The following is a 17,641-nucleotide window of genomic DNA, read 5'->3' on the forward strand; positions in this document are numbered from 1 at the left end:
GTTCCCCGCTCGAGAGTCTTCCCGAGCAGTGGAGGCCAGAAAGCCAAAGCTCCGCCCCTGAAGAGCAGGTGCCAGAAAGAAACCAAGGGGGGACGGATGGCGTCCGGCCGCATGTAGATCGCGGCTATAAAAGCAGGGACGCCAGGACCCTGCGGCCATCTTTTGGTTCCTGGAAGAGGCCGCCGCAGCGATGCACAGTCCGACCCGCAACACTGTAGCCCCCGCGCCCGGCACCGAGGCATGGGTGGAGGTCCGGACCACTCAGCTGCGTAGCCGACTGCAGATCCGAGTGCAGCTCCTCTTGGAGGAGTGGGAGGCCGACATGGCGGATGTGGTGGCGGCCATACGGAGATGCGAGGTGGAGGAAGTTTTGGAAGAGCGGGTAAGCGACCCACGCCCCTGTATCCCTATGGGGTCGGCCATCGCAGCTGAGGAGCCCGGTCTGCACCCGCTTGCCCTGCTGCCTCCCCCGCTGCCCGTGTTGGCTGCTGCTGCTGCCCCGCCACTAGGCCCGCTACCACCGCAACCGGTAGCGGTACCCTGCCAATCTGCCCAAGCGGACCGACCTGCAGCAGAACCCCGTGACCGTCCTGAACCACTTTCCTGGAAGCTACCGAAGACCGTGCCCGTCAGCGGAGATGCACCGGAGGCACCAGCAGTGAACGTGCCTAGTCCCGTACCGACTCCGGCAGCCCGTCCCGTGCAGGAGGAGACGGAGGTCAAGCGGGAGAGGATCCCTGTACCCATCCCCCACGCCTTGGCTGAGGCTGCGCCGGGTCGTTGCTGTGAGGCAGCGCCCCAGGCCATGACACAGCGGGACCCTCCACCCAGAACGCCAGTAATAGGCAGCGTAAAGGAGGTCTCGCGGGGTCCGACCCATGCGCAGGGGCCCGCAATAGCCCCTTACTGGGACAGGGAGTCGACCCCGCTGGGCCAGGAAATTGCGGAGAGGGAGAAGAGGAAGGCAGAGTTGGTAGCCCGCACTATTAGAGAAAAAGAAAACCTCCGCAGAGCCACCTACCGAGTACGGGGCCCAAGATATGAGGGGCAAGTGAGGAGATTCAATGTCCATAGAGGGTACGGCTTCATCTTCGAACCGGGCCTGGAGGCCGAAGTTTTTGTGGCCCGAATGGATGTGAATGACCACCTGCCGGAGGACCACCCGGGCCGCAACCTGTTCCCCGGCGACCTTGTCACCTATACCCGGCACTGCGGGGAGAGGGGCTGGTTTGCCCTGGACGCTAGGCTAAGAGGAGGCCAGGGACCTCAAGCACCAGCCCAGCCCCCTCCCCCTGTCAGGTGGGGTGGATCCGAAGTGATGGCAGCGGTTCCCCGCTGCAAGTTGTCCCCGTTGGGACCACCAGCACCGTTGTGTGATGTTGTAGAATGTATAAGTATGTAACCGAATGATAAGAGGAAGTAATCAACCGAACTGTGACCAGATTAGCATTGTGGTTGAACCAGCCGTTGCCTGTAAGTTGTCCCCATAGGGACCCTTTGCACCGTGCGTAAGGAACTACTTACGGACAAGCCCGAGAACTTGCAGGGCAACCACAAACTTGTGGCATGTAAATAAAAATGTTGGCTTTTACCGTTCACGCCTCCGGAGAGGCTGATTTGGGAGGATGGGCCTGGAGGAAAGGGATGGCCCAGGCCCGCCACTACCATAACCGGTGGCAATCCTCCGGGGGTCAGGGGCCCCCCCATGGACGCGGGGTCCCCTGAAAGGGACCGTACCCGCTCGGGCAATTTGGTTCTGGACTGGGGCAAGGGGTGCTTCCCACTTCTTAGGGGCAGCATCAGGGCCAGGTTGTTTGGGCGGGGGGAGAGCGGAAGCCGTTACCGTTAATAAAAGACTACCGTTTAGTAACGTTAAAGTACTGTGCCTCCCGTTATGGGAAGTTTTATAAAGAAATGCATATCTTGATGTTTATGTGTTTTCTACTTTTTGCAGTTTAAAAGAAAATAAAACCGGTGATGGACGGGCAGCCCGCGGACGGTCTGCGTTTAACCAAGGGGGAATGTGGCGCCGTGGCGAAGCCAGGACGTCACAGGTACTGCAACAACACACCCTACACCCTGGTTAGGAACACCAAAGTCAGACACAAATCCTTGTTGCCTCCCTCCAGGGGCTGATGTCAACACCAGGTGGGATGGAGCCAGGCGGTTGGCTCCTCCCACTGAGGAGTTCACAGCCCTGGAGGCGGGAAAAGCAAGTTAGTTGAAGTTCTGTGAGGGAAAGTGAAGGGTGGAAGTAGTAGTTGAGGAGCTGGAGCAGACTGACCGTGTCCGGGTACGTGGCCCGGGCACCTGAGAGCAAGGTTGGCAGACGGTGGTGACCGTCTGCAGGAGAGGCCGATTGACGCACAACCATAAGGACCGGGGATGGGCGGTGGCCCGTCGGTACCGGATCGGGGAGCGAAGAGAAGCCAGCACCATCCGGCAAGGCCTACGGACCCCGACCAGGCTTGGAGTCGCCGTTAAACCGGTCAAATCCGTCAGCGACGGGAACCTCCGGGGTTTCCCAGCAGTAAAGACCCGACTGAAGGCAACCGCTCAACCGTGAAGGGAAATACAGCTACCGCCACAGCTAGGGTTCCCAGGGCCAGCGCCTGCGGGCAAAAGAGGCTCCTCTGGCAAACACACCGCCGGGGTCGCGGGCTACCGGTGGGAAGCCATCGGGGCCGAAAACACAACAAAGGTGCAGGGAGAGACAGTCACCGTCAACCTACCGGGAGTGATCACCGCAGCCGTGGCCGTTACTGGCTGAGTGAGTACCACCGTGCCATCTGGCACCGCGCTGCCCCCGCGACCTTGCACCTCGCCAAACCCCGCCATCTACCTTCCAGTGAACATCACCGGGCCCCAGGACCACCAAAATTCCCCCTACCCACAGAGGGGAGAGAACCATCCCAGCTGCTCCCTGTCAACGCTCCCGGGATCCCCGTACAGAGCAGCGGTGGTGTCCCAACCTCACCGCATACCGTGGGTGGCGTCACAAACCGACATCCCAAACCCCACCAAACCATCCCTTTCACTCACGGGCGAGGAGCGCCGCTCGAGTCCCCGGATCTGGCCCACCGCTCGAGCCACCGAGCAGTAGCAGCAGCGCCGGACCCGAGCGTGATGAGCGCAGCGTCCCCTTCCCGCCCGCGACATATACCTCTTATTACATCAGGAAAAGCACAAAGTGGAGTGCGCCTCAGTGACTGGACGAAGACTTGTGGCATAAGGAACGTTCTACGCCCCGTCACGCCCCTGCTCCACCCATTTCGCTGGGTGAAAGTGATATGACAATGTTAAAAGTTGCAACATTTTTTCACAGGCTCGCATTGAAGATTACATTTAAAGCATTTTACGGCTGGTATAAAAGCTTTGATGAATCGACACCTTGGTCTTCTTAAAATTAAAGATGCCATGTTATGAAGACCTACCTGTCACATACTGTAAGCAGTACCCCTCAGGGCAGTGGTCAACAACCTTTCTGACCTTAAGAGCCACTCAGTTCTATATGAGGTTCGCGAGCCATATCCAGACCCCTGTGTGCTGACATCCAGCTCCCCCTTTTTGGTATTGACACTCAAAGCCATTATTACTGGTATAATAATAGCCAAAGCTTCTCTACAGAAATCACACTGTGTAAGTGTATTTTCATCTTGGGGTTCCCACCTTAGACCCTGCTCAGTATTCTCGCATCTCCCACCACACTGTCACATTCAGCTTCAGGCACCTCCAGCCCAGGCAGTATCATCCTGGCTCCAGCCAAGCATATATCATTTATTTCCAAACCACCAATGCCAGTATATGTGCATTCAGATCTGCTCTCCAGTGTGGGGCTACTCCCAAAAGTCACCATCCGGAGACCTGCCCTTCATAACTGCTAGACCTGGAGCTAATGCACCAAGCTGGCAGACAGTATCAGACATGCATTACAAGCCAATGAGCCATATGTGTGTCCTGAGCCTCAGGTAGGACCTCTGCCGTACTGTATGTGTAAATCCAGCAGATTTATTGCAGAAATATTTTAAGTGAATAGTTGAAAGTTGTGTATTACAATGAATGTGCAATAAGAGGACACATCACATACATTAAACTGTACTATATCTCCATATAATCATTTCCTTAGCAAATATGTCACACTCTACTACTGAATGTTCTGAGGAAGTGAAACACAAACCCAACTGCATGGCAGCAGAGTGGAGACAGAGCAGAATTAACCTGCCCAGGAGTAGTACAGTGACGTCACCACAAGGTGGCAATAGAATAGTCAGACAAGCCGGGACAGATAGTGCACATCAGGCCTCCAACACACATCCGTTAAAACCATGTCTGTGTAAAACGGGCCGTTTTTCGGGTCCGTTTTTTGTTTTTTAGGTCCGTTTTTATGGTATGTGTGGCCTGCGTGTGTATCCCGTATGCTAGCCGTATGTGCGTGTGGAATGTCCGTGTGTGCATGAGTGAAATAACTGACATGTGTGTGTGTTGCCCGTGTGAAATGTTCCGTGTGTGTGTGTGATGCACAATGTCGTTGATACATGTCGGTTGACAGCATACAGAGTTGCGCGATGAGAATGAACTCGGGTGAACTTCACCCGACTTCATTGTCATGCCGCGGCTCTGTCTGTTTGTCGCATACTGATTAGCGGTCACCCGTGAAGGACTCACCGGTGACCGCTAATCACCTGAGTGACTGAATTGAGCAGCCCTCTCTCATACTTACCGTTCCCCGATCTCCGGCGCGGCGCTGCACGGCTGTTATAAAAACTCCGGTGGCTTTTACTATTTTGAAAAAGCCGGCCACTCATTAATCAATCTCGTATTCCCTGCTTTCCCCGCCCACAGGCGCCTGTGATTGGTTGCAGTCACACACGCCCACCACGCTGAGTGACAGCTGTGTCACTGCACCCAATCACAGCCGCCGGTGGGCATGTCTATACTGTGCAGTAAAATAAATAAGTAATTTAAAAAAAACGCATGTAGCGCGATCAGCTGAGCTGTTAGTGAGGTAACCCACGGCCACCGCTGGATCCAGCGGTGGCCGTGAGTTACGTGACTGACAGCAGCTGATCGCGCTACTCACCTCATTTGTTGCGTGGAGCTGACAGGAGCGGCGGTGTATTCTGCTGCTCCTGTCACCTTCATGCAGCAGCGCTGGATGCGACGCTGGAGGTCCGTGAATTACGCCGGACATGGAGGGCTTTGTTGGGGTTAATAAATTGGTAATGGAGGGAATTTGTTAGTGTTTTTTATTTCTAATAAAGGATTTTTCGGGTGTGTCTGTTTTTTAACTGAAACTTACCGATTAATCATGGAAGGTATCTCGGGGAGACGCCTGACATGATTAATCTAGGATTTAGTGGCAGCTATGGGCTGCCATTAACTCCTTATTACCCCGATTGCCAACGCACCAGGGCAAATCAGGACGAGCCGGGTACAGTCCCAGAACTGTCGCATATAATGTATGCGGCAATTCTGGGGGCGTCTGCTGGCTGATATTGTTAGGCTGGGGGGCTCCTCATCCTGAGAATACCAGCCTACAGCCGTATGGCTTTATCTGGCTGGTATTAAAATAGGGGGGACCGCACGCCGTTTTTTTTAATTATTTATTTATTTATTTCTCTGTTCCATAGTGACACGCCCACCGGCGGCTGTGATTGGTTGCAGTTAGACAGCTGTCACTCAGTGTGTGGGCGTTTCTCACTGCAACCAATCATATTTGCCGATGGGCGGGGAAAGCAGGGAATACGAGATTGATTAATGAGCGGCCGGCTTTTTCAAAAGAGGAAAAGCCGTCGGAGTTTAGAGAACAGCCGTGCAGCGCCGGAGATCGGGGAACGGTAAGTATGAGAGAGGGGGGGAACTGACCGATAGAGGGACAGATAAGACAGAGAGACCGACCGACCGACATAGAGAGAGACCGACCGACCGACCAACGGACTGAGGGAGAGAACGAAACAGAAAAAGAAAAAAGACTGACATCACATGAAATAAGCACAAAACGTACAGGGAGCAAACAGAGATGCGTCCGTGTCATTTGGACGTGCGCACAGACCCATTGACTTTCATTGGGTCCGTGCTGCGTGTTGTGTGCTGAAAACGGACATGCTTCCGTGCAAAACGGAGACACAAACGTAGCACGCACACGGACCTTAATGAAAAACGCACATGTGTCCTCAAACATTAAATAACATTGGTGCACGTTTGGCCGTGTCTCCGGTATATACGGAAACGGACCAAACACGCACGTGTTTCACGGATGTGTGTTTCAGGCCTCAAACAAAGTACAGAGATGTAATCAAATACATAGTCAAAAACAAGTAACGAGGTCAAGAACCTGTCAGTAACGGAGGTGTCAGAGGGGAGAGACAGAATCAGGTCGGGGCCAGAGCGTAAGTCGATACCATGGAGTCAAAGTACACAAGGAGATAAGGTAGGAGGGACGGCTGGGAGGAGGTATATAGACACAGGTAGGAAATCAGAGGAATGCGGTAGGACAGATCAGGAACTCAACAGAGCCAGCTACACACGCCAAAGGCATAGACTATAACTGGCAATGCACAAAGGGAGGAGTGGCCAAATATAGCATCCTGGGAACAGGAACGAGGCAGAGGGAAGTTAACCCTTGACATGATCCGGCCGGGGTTGGGACACTGCCAAAGCAGATACTGGCCTAGAACATAACAAAATACTAAAACAAAACATTATTGCTTAGAAATGGAAACCGTGGAGAACAGGTTGTCATGAAATCTGGAAAATGCCTTTATATTGTATCACTATATTATAAAAACCCTGATCCTCATGCGTAAAAATGTTATTTACTAGGTCTTTACCTCAGATGAAGCCATTTCTTCTGCAGAGTTAGTGGCTGGCAGGTGACTGTAAGAAGAAATTCAACAGTATAAAAAATGATTTAAAAATAACATTAAAGCCATATGTTTCATTAGAGGGGCAGATTCTGGTGCTCTGAATCTCTGTATAAGGCCTCCTTCACACCTCCATGTTCCCAGTACATGTGGTGTCCGTTCTCACACGTACCACAGACACGTTCACAAGCATACTAATTAAAATCAGTAAGGATTCTTTACACCTCAGTGTTTTCATACAGACGTGGTGTCATGTCACTCACATGGAGACAAGTCTGTTTTTTTTCCCAGCAGCACAAGTCAAATACGGACATCACAAGGATAGCATCCATGTGACTTACGTGTGACATGTACTGAACTAAATGGGTTAAGATGTTCAAAGATCGATAAATGATAGAGTTAAACAGACAGATAGATACAGTTAGGTCCAGAAATATTTGGACAGTGACACAAGTTTTGTTATTTTAGCTGTTTACAAAAACATGTTCAGAAATACAATTCTATATATAATATGGGCTGAAAGTGCACACTCCCAGCTGCAATATGAGAGTTTTCACATCCAAATCGGAGAAAGGGTTTAGGAATCATAGCTCTGTAATGCATAGCTCTATAATGCATCCTCTTTTTCAAGGGACCAAAAGTAATTGGACAAGGGACTCCAAGGGCTGCAATTAACTCTGAAGGCGTCTCCCTCGTTAACCTGTAATCAATGAAGTAGTTAAAAGGTCTGGGGTTGATTACAGGTGTGTGGTTTTGCAATTGGAAGCTGTTGCTGTGACCAGACAACATGCGGTCTAAGGAACTCTCAATTGAGGTGAAGCAGAACATCCTGAGGCTGAAAAAAAAGAAAAAATCCATCAGAGAGATAGCAGACATGCTTGGAGTAGCAAAATCAACAGTCGGGTACATTCTGAGAAAAAAGGAATTGACTGGTGAGCTTGGGAACTCAAAAAGGCCTGGGCGTCCACGGATGACAACAGTGGTGGATGATCGCCGCATACTTTCTTTGGTGAAGAAGAACCCGTTCACAACATCAACTGAAGTCCAGAACACTCTCAGTGAAGTAGGTGTATCTGTCTCTAAGTCAACAGTAAAGAGAAGACTCCATGAAAGTAAATACAAAGGGTTCACATCTAGATGCAAACCATTCATCAATTCCAAAAATAGACAGGCCAGAGTTACATTTGCTGAAAAACACCTCATGAAGCCAGCTCAGTTCTGGAAAAGTATTCTATGGACAGATGAGACCAAGATCAACCTGTACCAGAATGATGGGAAGAAAAAAGTTTGGAGAAGAAAGGGAACGGCACATGATCCAAGGCACACCACATCCTCTGTAAAACATGGTGGAGGCAACGTGATGGCATGGGCATGCATGGCTTTCAATGGCACTGGGTCACTTGTGTTTATTGATGACATAACAGCAGACAAGAGTAGCCGGATGAATTCTGAAGTGTACCGGGATATACTTTCAGCCCAGATTCAGCCAAATGCCGCAAAGTTGATCGGACGGCGCTTCATAGTACAGATGGACAATGACCTCAAGCATACAGCCAAAGCTACCCAGGAGTTCATGAGTGCAAAAAAGTGGAACATTCTGCAATGGCCAAGTCAATCACCAGATCTTAACCCAATTGAGCATGCATTTCACTTGCTCAACTCCAGACTTAAGACGGAAAGACCCACAAACAAGCAAGACCTGAAGGCTGCGGCTGTAAAGGTCTGGCAAAGCATTAAGGAGGAGGAAACCCAGCATTTGGTGTGTCAGGTTTCCGGGTTTTCCAGTCCTCTTTTGAAAGAGCTTGCCCTCGGTTAACATGGAGTTTTATGTTCTGTTGCCCTACTTCCTGTCCAGCTGCTTAAAAGGCCGCCTCTAAGCCTAGTCCAGTGCCTGAGTATACTGCTTGCTGTGTGCTCCTGCTTTGCTGCTGCTGCTACTTGATTACCTTTGGATCCTCCTGAAAATCTACCGACCGACTCTGGACCACACCCGGTTTCTTCAAACTGTGCCCGGACTCCGTCTGCCGTCTTTGGTCAGCACGTCTGCCCGGTTTCTTCCGGTTCATAACCATTCTGGACTTTCATCCCGTACGGACACTTCTGGACTTTACCGCTTGCCCCTTGTGTCCCGGCTGCGGCGCATTTAGGCCTTCCGGGGTTGATTGCCGGACAGTCCCTGTATAGGGGTTCGCTCTGGTGGTCTCCCTGGGGGAGTCCGGTGCGTGGCCCCGGGAATCCCCTTCGCTCCGTTTCGGAAAGGTATTTTCATGTGTTTGTTATACTGTGTATTTCCGTTGTGTATCTACCGTGGTTACATATCATAAACATCTTGTACCACAAACTCGTCTCTGGCTGTCATTGCCCTAACGCTATCGAAATCCTCAAAACATACAATAGTATTACATTATACTCAGGCCATAAGAGGATTTCGCTGGGGCAATGACTGAGACACGAGGAGTAGATCAGCTCTTTTCTATGATTAACTCCTTGCAGCAGGAGATGGAGGTGGTGCAGACTAAACTTAGAGATGTGGAGGCACAGCTGGGCCATGATCACCAGGTACTGGGTCCGGCTATACAGGACTTGCAAGTCAGAGTAGAGGCTCAGGAAGCCGGCCCCACTACGTCCGTATCAGCTGCCGGTATGCCTAGGTTACCCCCATTCCGTTTCAATGGTGACCGTAGTCAGTTTCGTGGATTTGTGAACCAATGTATACTGTTTTTTGATGTACATGCCGATTATTACCGTTCTGACCGGTCCAAAGTGTTATGTATAATTATGTTATTAACCTCACGAGCACTGGCTTGGGCTAATCCTATGATAGAGAACCGGGACATCCGTTTAAATCACCTAGATTTTCTGACCGCAATGGCGCAGATGTTTGATGATCCGAATCGCCGTGCTACCGCTGAATCGGCTCTCCTTTCCTTACGTCAGGGAAAGCGTTCTGTAGTTGAATACGCCACTGAATTTAAGAGGTTAGTGGTAGACACCGACTGGGGAAACAATGCATTATTGTCTGTTTTCAGAAAGGGGTTGTCCGGTACCATCAAGGACGAGTTAGCTCGTTCTGAATCTCCAGGGGATTTTGAACTGTTTCTCCAGCACTGTGTGCGTATTGATACCCGCTTGACGGAACGTAGACAGGAAAAATGGGCAGCTGTAAACCGTGTAAACAACTTTGCATTTCCTTCCAGAGAACCCGCTCTCAGGACGCCACGGGAGGCCGAGGACGTTCCTATGCAAGTGGACTCTCTGCAAAAGCGAGAGACCAATGAACGTCGCGAACACCGGCTCCGTGAGCGTTTGTGTTTCTATTGCGGTCAATCGGACCATTTCTTGATCGACTGCCCGAAACGTCCGAATCGCCCAAATAAGGTATTGGCAGCCATGGCAGAGTGTGACAACACGGACGCAGAGTCCGATATCTCTGAGGCAAGTGGACACTTGGATGCGGTATTTCCCTTGACTGTAATGTCAACCTCACCGAAGGACTCGGAAGGGAAATATACCCATTGCTCGCTCCCCATTCAGATCCGGTGGGAGGGACAGCTAATACCTACCTCTGCAATGATAGATTCTGGGGCAGGGGGAAATTTCATGGACTCCTCTTTTGCCAGGAAACACGGTATCCGGACTCAGCAAAGAGCCTCACCGGTTACCATGGAGACGGTAGACGGATCTCCGTTAATCTCTGGACCAGTTGATCGGGAAACCGTACCGCTAGAATGCGTCATGAAGCCAGGTCAGCAGGAGACCCTTGTTTTCATGCTAATTTCTTCTCCTCATTTTCCGATTATTTTAGGTATTCCGTGGCTACGGTCTACAAATCCGGTCATCGATTGGGAAACTATATCCTTCCCACCGCAGAGTATTCCGACCATTAGTCCAACTGTTCCGGTTCCAGTAACACCGAATGCGGAGGGCACTGTACAGGTACCTGTTCTACCCCCGGTGTATAACGACTTTGCGGACATATGCGACAAAAGAAAAGCCGATCGGCTTCCCCCGCATAGACCGTATGATTGCCCCATAGACTTACTCCCAGGGGCGGAGATCCCGTTTGGTCATGTCTACCCGTTGGCGGCACCTGAGCTAGAAGCACTAAAAAACTACATTGATGAAAGTCTAGCTAAGGGATTTATTCGTCCGTCTACCTCACCAGCAGGGGCACCCATCTTTTTTGTGAAAAAGAAAGAGGGGACTCTAAGACCCTGTATTGACTACCGGGAACTGAATAAAATAACCATCCGGAACCGGTATCCGTTACCATTGATTCCTGAGCTATTGGAGAGGGTCCAACAGGCAAAAATATTCACCAAATTGGACCTCCGTGGGGCATACAATCTACTCCGCATACGTCCCGGAGACGAGTGGAAGACCGCGTTCCGATGTCGGTATGGACATTTTGAGTACCTAGTGATGCCTTTTGGACTTTGTAACGCTCCCGCGGCTTTCCAACATCTAGTTAACGATATTTTTAGGGATATCATGGACCAATTCATGGTGATTTATCTGGACGATATCCTAATCTTTTCTGATTCCCTACAGGAACACCAGGAGCACGTCAAGACCGTACTTACCCGGCTGAGGGAAAACCACCTGTACATCAAACTGGAGAAATGCGAATTCCATTGCTCACAGATACAATTCTTAGGTTATGTCATCTCTCCTCAGGGACTGAACATGGAGTCTGGCAAAATACAAGCAATTCTAGACTGGCCGGAACCGGGAAACATCAAAGAGGTACAACGCTTTGTCGGTTTTGCCAACTTTTACCGACGTTTTATCCGTAATTTTTCAGAGATCGTTCGTCCCATCACTCTGTTAACCAAGAAAGGACAGAAGTTTGTGTGGTCCGCCCAGGCCCAGGAAGCCTTCCATCGTCTCAAGGTTTGTTTTACCTCAGCGCCTATATTGGTACATCCGAATCCCGCACTTCCCTTTATCGTGGAAGTCGACGCTTCCGACTACGCATTAGGGGCCATCCTTTCTCAAAGGACTGGGGACAAGAGTCTCTTACATCCGTGTGCCTTGTTTTCCCGCCGGTTGTCCCCTGCAGAAAGGAACTATGACATTGCGGACAAAGAATTGTTAGCGATTATTTCCGCTTTCAAGGAATGGAGACACCACTTACAGGGAGCCGCGCAGCAAGTGATAGTACTCACAGATCATCGTAATCTGGAATTTCTTAAGTCTGCCAGGTGCCTGTCTCCACGGCAAGCCCGTTGGAGCCTATTCCTTAACCAGTTCAATTTTGTCGTTACATACCGTCCAGGTTCACGTAATGGGAAAGCCGATGCCTTGTCCCGAATCCACGCCGTGGACTCCGTGCCTGGAACCCCGTCTCAGACCGTGTTATCGGATGCCAATTTCGTTGGAGTAATCCAGGACCAGGACTTGTGGAAGGACATCAAGCTGGCCTATGATGGTGACGTATTTCTTGCTGCCCCCCCGAATGATGTAACTCTTGTTCTTCGGAATGGTGTGTGGTTGAGAGAGCAACGCATTTATGTCCCGGAGGCCGTAAGACTTCGGGTTCTCAAGTTGGTCCATGACTCCGTGTTGGCTGGTCATAGGGGGGTACAGAAGACGCAGGAATTTCTGAACCGTTTTTTCTGGTGGCCTACCTGTTTAAAGGACGTAAAGGACTATGTCCACTCATGTGTGGTTTGTGCCCGGTGCAAGGTCCCTCGTGTGGCTCCTACAGGACTCCTCCAACCGTTACCCGTGCCATCTCGCCCTTGGGGGTCTATCTCAATGGATTTTATTGTGGAGTTGCCCGTCTCAGACGGTCACAATACCATTTTAGTGGTGGTGGATCGGTTGACTAAAGCTGCTCACTTTATTCCGTGTGCCGGTCTTCCCTCAGCCGCAGAGACAGTGGATCTGGTTATCCAGAACGTATTCCGATTGCATGGGGTACCAGACGAGATCATCTCTGACCGGGGCGTGCAGTTCACGTCTAGGTTCTGGAAGGGGTTTTGTACGGCACTCCAGATTGATGTCTGTTTGTCTTCTGCATACCATCCTCAGACAAATGGGCAAACCGAACGGACCAATTAAACCCTGGAACAATACCTTCGCTGTTATGTCAGCCATCTGCAGGACGATTGGTTGAAGATGCTTCCGTTGGCGGAGTTCTCGTATAACAACACTCAGAGCAGCTCCACTAAGGTAACGCCCTTCTTTGCTAACTTGGGTTACCATCCGACTATTTTGCCTAGGTCACCGGTTGCGGTCTCAGTGCCTGCGGTGGAGGACAGATTGACAGAGCTACGACAAAATCTGGAGGTTCTGAAGGACACTGTGGCTACAGCTCAGGAGCGTTACAAGAGGTCGGCAGACGCTCACCGGAAACCGGCACCCATGTATAAGGTAGGGGACTCTGTATGGTTATCCACCAAGAACCTGAGATTGGGTGTCCCTTCGCAGAAGCTGGGACAAAAATTCATCGGTCCGTTCAAGATCACCGGGATCGTGAGCCCTGTGGCCTGTCGGCTGCGGTTACCGCACCATCTAAAGGTACACCCGGTCTTTCATGTTTCTCTCCTCAAATCCGTCTCTCCCAATACGTTTCATGGTCGTGTCGTGCCTCCTCCTCCGCCTGTGATGGTCGACGGCGAGGAGCAGTTCGTGGTTGAGGACATTATTGACTCCCGGCTCCATCGTCGTCGGCTTCAGTATCTGGTACGTTGGCAGGGGTACGCCCCCGAGGACGATTCCTGGGAACCGGTGGGTAACATTCGAGCACCCCGGAAGATCGCTCAGTTTCATCGACGGTACCCGGACAAGCCGGGCCCTGACCCGTCCTGAGGCCGTTTCTGGGGGGGGGAGTAATGTCAGGTTTCCGGGTTTTCCAGTCCTCTTTTGAAAGAGCTTGCCCTCGGTTAACATGGAGTTTTATGTTCTGTTGCCCTACGTCCTGTCCAGCTGCTTAAAAGGCCGCCTCTAAGCCTAGTCCAGTGCCTGAGTATACTGCTTGCTGTGTGCTCCTGCTTTGCTGCTGCTGCTACTTGATTACCTTTGGATCCTCCTGAAAATCTACCGACCGACTCTGGACCACACCCGGTTTCTTCAAACTGTGCCCGGACTCCGTCTGCCGTCTTTGGTCAGCACGTCTGCCCGGTTTCTTCCGGTTCATAACCATTCTGGACTTTCATCCCGTACGGACACTTCTGGACTTTACCGCTTGCCCCTTGTGTCCCGGCTGCGGCGCATTTAGGCCTTCCGGGGTTGATTGCCGGACAGTCCCTGTATAGGGGTTCGCTCTGGTGGTCTCCCTGGGGGAGTCCGGTGCGTGGCCCCGGGAATCCCCTTCGCTCCGTTTTGGAAAGGTATTTTCATGTGTTTGTTATACTGTGTATTTCCGTTGTGTATCTACCGTGGTTACATATCATAAACATCTTGTACCACAAACTCGTCTCTGGCTGTCATTGCCCTAACGCTATCGAAATCCTCAAAACATACAATAGTATTACATGGTGATGTCCATGGGTTCCAGACTTAAGGCAGTGATTGCCTCGAAAGGATTCGCAACAAAATATTGAAAATAAAAATATTTTATTTGGGTTTGGTTTATTTGTCCAATTACTTTTGACCTCCTAAAATGTGGAGTGTTTGTAAAGAAATGTGACAATTCCTACAATTTCTATCAGATATTTTTGTTCAAACCTTCAAATTAAACGTTACAATCTGCACTTGAATTCTGTTGTAGAGGTTTCATTTCAAATCCAATGTGGTGGCATGCAGAGCCCAACTCGCGAAAATTGTGTCACTGTCCAAAGATTTCTGGACCTAACTGTAGCTTGTACAGCTATTTAGCACACGCTGTGACCTGTGGTGACCCCCAAATTGGTGAATGAGGGCAAGTGTCAGGGGGTGCTTTTATAAATGAAATATTTTTTTTGAAATTTTTTTCTATTTAAATCTACTGGGTTAATAATGGCGGTGTCTGCTAGACTCCCACCCACTACTAATACCAGAGCTTGATGCCAGCTGTCAATTCACAGCTGGCATCAACCTCATACATTACCCTGTTCGCAACCACACCAGGACATCGTGAAGAGCCGAGGCAAAGTGCCAGGATTGGCGCATCAAATGGATGGGGAGGCTGTGGCCTGCTATTCAGCTGAGAAGGGCCAAATAAACATGGCCCTTCCCACCCTGAGAATACCAGACCCCAGCTGTCAGCTTCACTGGTGATTCAATTTAGAAGGGACCCCACATTTTTTTTTTATTATTATTATATATTTAAAAATAAATAATTTAACAAAATAGCACAGAAATCTGTTCCAGATCTTTCAGGTTTCGGGAGTGTTGCTGGGCAACACTAAGTTTCAGCTCCCTCCAAAGATTTTAAATTGGTTTCAGGTCTGGAGACTGGTTAGGTCCCTCCATGACATTAAAATGCTTCTTATGGAGCCGTTCCTTAGTTGACCTGGCTATGTATTTCTGGTCATTGTCATGCTGGAAGACCGAGCCACGTCCCATCTTCAATGCTCTAACTGAAGGCAGGAGGTTGTTGGTCAAAATCTCATGATACATGCCAACATCCATCCTCCCTTCAATAAGGTGCAGTCGTCCTGTCCCCTTTGCAGTAAAGCATTCCTAAAGTATGATGTTTCCACCCCCATGCTTCACGGTTGGGATGGTGTACTTGGGGTTGTACTCATCCTTATTCTTCCTCCAAATACGGCGAGTGTAGCTGATACCAAAAAGTTCTATTTTGGTCTCATCTTGCCACATGACTTTCTCCAATGCCTTCTATTGATCATCCAGATGGTCACTGCCAAACATCAAACGGGCCTGGACATGTGCTGGTGTGAGCAGGGAGACTTTGCATGTCCTGCAAGATTTTAATACATGACGGTGTAGTGTGTTATTAATGGTGATCTTTGAGACTGTTGTCCCAGATCTCTTCAAGTCATTCACCAGGCCCCTCCATGTAGTTCTGAGCTGATTCCTGACCTTTCTCAGAATCATCCTTAGCCCACGAGGTGACATCTTAAATGGAGTCCCAGACCAAGTAAGACTGAAAGTCAGAATTGAACTGGCTACTGGAGGAACTGCCATTAATACCAGTCCTGGCTGCGATTACCTGGATTGAACTCTGGAGCTCTCACCTGAGCTCCGGAGTGCAGCCTGGACTGAACTCAGGGATTTTAGGACTGAACCGCGAGTGCCTACTGATTCCCATGTCACAGCTGCAGATAAGTTGGGCTGAACTCTAGAGCTCAGGTGAGAGCTTTGGAGTTCAGCCCGGCCTGTCCGCAGCTGTGACATGAACTGAACCGCAATCGCCGGGAAATCAGTCGGTACTCATGGTTCAGTCCTGCAAACCCTGAGTTCAGTCCAGGCTGCACACTGGAGCTCAGATGAGAGCTCCGGAGTTCAATCCAGGTAATCGCAGCCAGGACTGGTGTCACTGGTGGTTCCTCCAGTAGCCAGTCAAACACTGCTGACAGTCATCTTGTATTTCTTCCATTTTCTAATAATTGCGCTAACAGTTGTTGCCTTCTCACCAATCTGCTTGCCTGTTGTCCTGTAGCCTATCCCAGCCTTGTGCAGGTCTACAATTTTGTCCCTGGTGTCCTTAAACAGCTCTTTGGTCTTGGCCATGGTAGAGAGGTTAGAGTGTGATTGATTGAGTGTGTGGGCAGGTGTCTATTATACAGGTAACGAGTTAAAACAGGTGCAAGTAATTCCGGGGCGATTTTCCATTTTTCATTTTTGTTTTCCTCCTCTTTTACGAAGACTAATAACTTTTGTATTTTTACGTCAATATTGCCATATGAGGGATTATTTTTGGCAAGATGAGTTGTTCTTTTGAATGACATCATTCATTTTACCATATAGTGCACTGGAAATTGGGAACAAAAATCCAAATGTGGAGAAATAGTGAAAAAAGTTAAATTCCACAATGTTTTGGGGTTTTTTTATTCATCATGTTTACTATATGGTAAAACTGATGTGTTGCTGTGATTCCAAAGGTCAGTACGAGTTTGTAGATACCAAACATGTTTAGCTTTACTTTTATCTAAGTGGTGAAAAGAAAATTCAGAAATTTGTCCCCAAAAGATAAAGAATTGCGCTTTTGTTTCCATTTTCCGACATCCGTAGAATTTTCACTTTTCGGGATTTGGGGCTCAGTGGCGGCTTATTTTTTGTGTCTTTAGCTGCCATTTTTAATTATACCATTTTTGCGCATATGCTACGTTTTGATTGCCTGGTATTGCATTTTAACAAAATGTTGCGGTGACCACAAAAAAGTAATTTTGTGGGTTTGAAATTTTTTATCGCTAAGCTAATAATCAGATTATTTTGATATTTCGATAGATCTGTCATTTCTGAACGCGGTGATACCAAATATGTGTATTTATTTATTTTTTTAATTGGGGCAAAAGGGGGGTGATTTCAACTTTTAGTTGTTTTTTTTTCTTTTTTCATATTTTTAAAATTTGTAATTGGGGAAAAAGAGGGGTGATTTCAACTTTTTTTATTTTTTTATTTTTTCATATTTTTAAAAACTTGCCGACTATGGTGGCGGGGAGTAGCGCGATCTCGGCTGCAGCCCTTTAAATCGCACTGTCAGTGTTTGACAGTGCAATCTAAGGGGTTAACATGCACGGGTGGATCTCTGATCCACCCGCGCCTGTTAACTGAACATGGCTGTTGGTCAGATCAGCAGACATGTGCAGGGGTTACTGCGGGGTTGCCACTGGAGCTCGCGGCACCCAGGGGGATATGACCAAGTACGTACCAGTATGTCCTTAGTC

At 49.5% G+C, this 17,641-nt stretch overlaps 1 protein-coding gene across 3 annotated transcripts in view; it reads right to left on the bottom strand.

Moving 5' to 3' along the window:
* The window catches only part of GANC (glucosidase alpha, neutral C), a 594,745-nt gene that overhangs the window by 463,125 nt on the left and 113,979 nt on the right, over positions 1-17,641 (bottom strand). For all 3 annotated transcript variants that reach the window (XM_075331191.1, XM_075331189.1, XM_075331190.1), the window contains one exon: positions 6,831-6,876. In XM_075331191.1, coding sequence (XP_075187306.1) covers positions 6,831-6,876 — 46 coding nt within the window. The remainder of the gene's footprint in view (positions 1-6,830; positions 6,877-17,641) is intronic.

Source organism: Anomaloglossus baeobatrachus, chromosome 12, assembly GCF_048569485.1.
Source record: "Anomaloglossus baeobatrachus isolate aAnoBae1 chromosome 12, aAnoBae1.hap1, whole genome shotgun sequence".
In the NCBI taxonomy this organism is placed as follows: Eukaryota; Metazoa; Chordata; class Amphibia; order Anura; family Aromobatidae; genus Anomaloglossus; species Anomaloglossus baeobatrachus.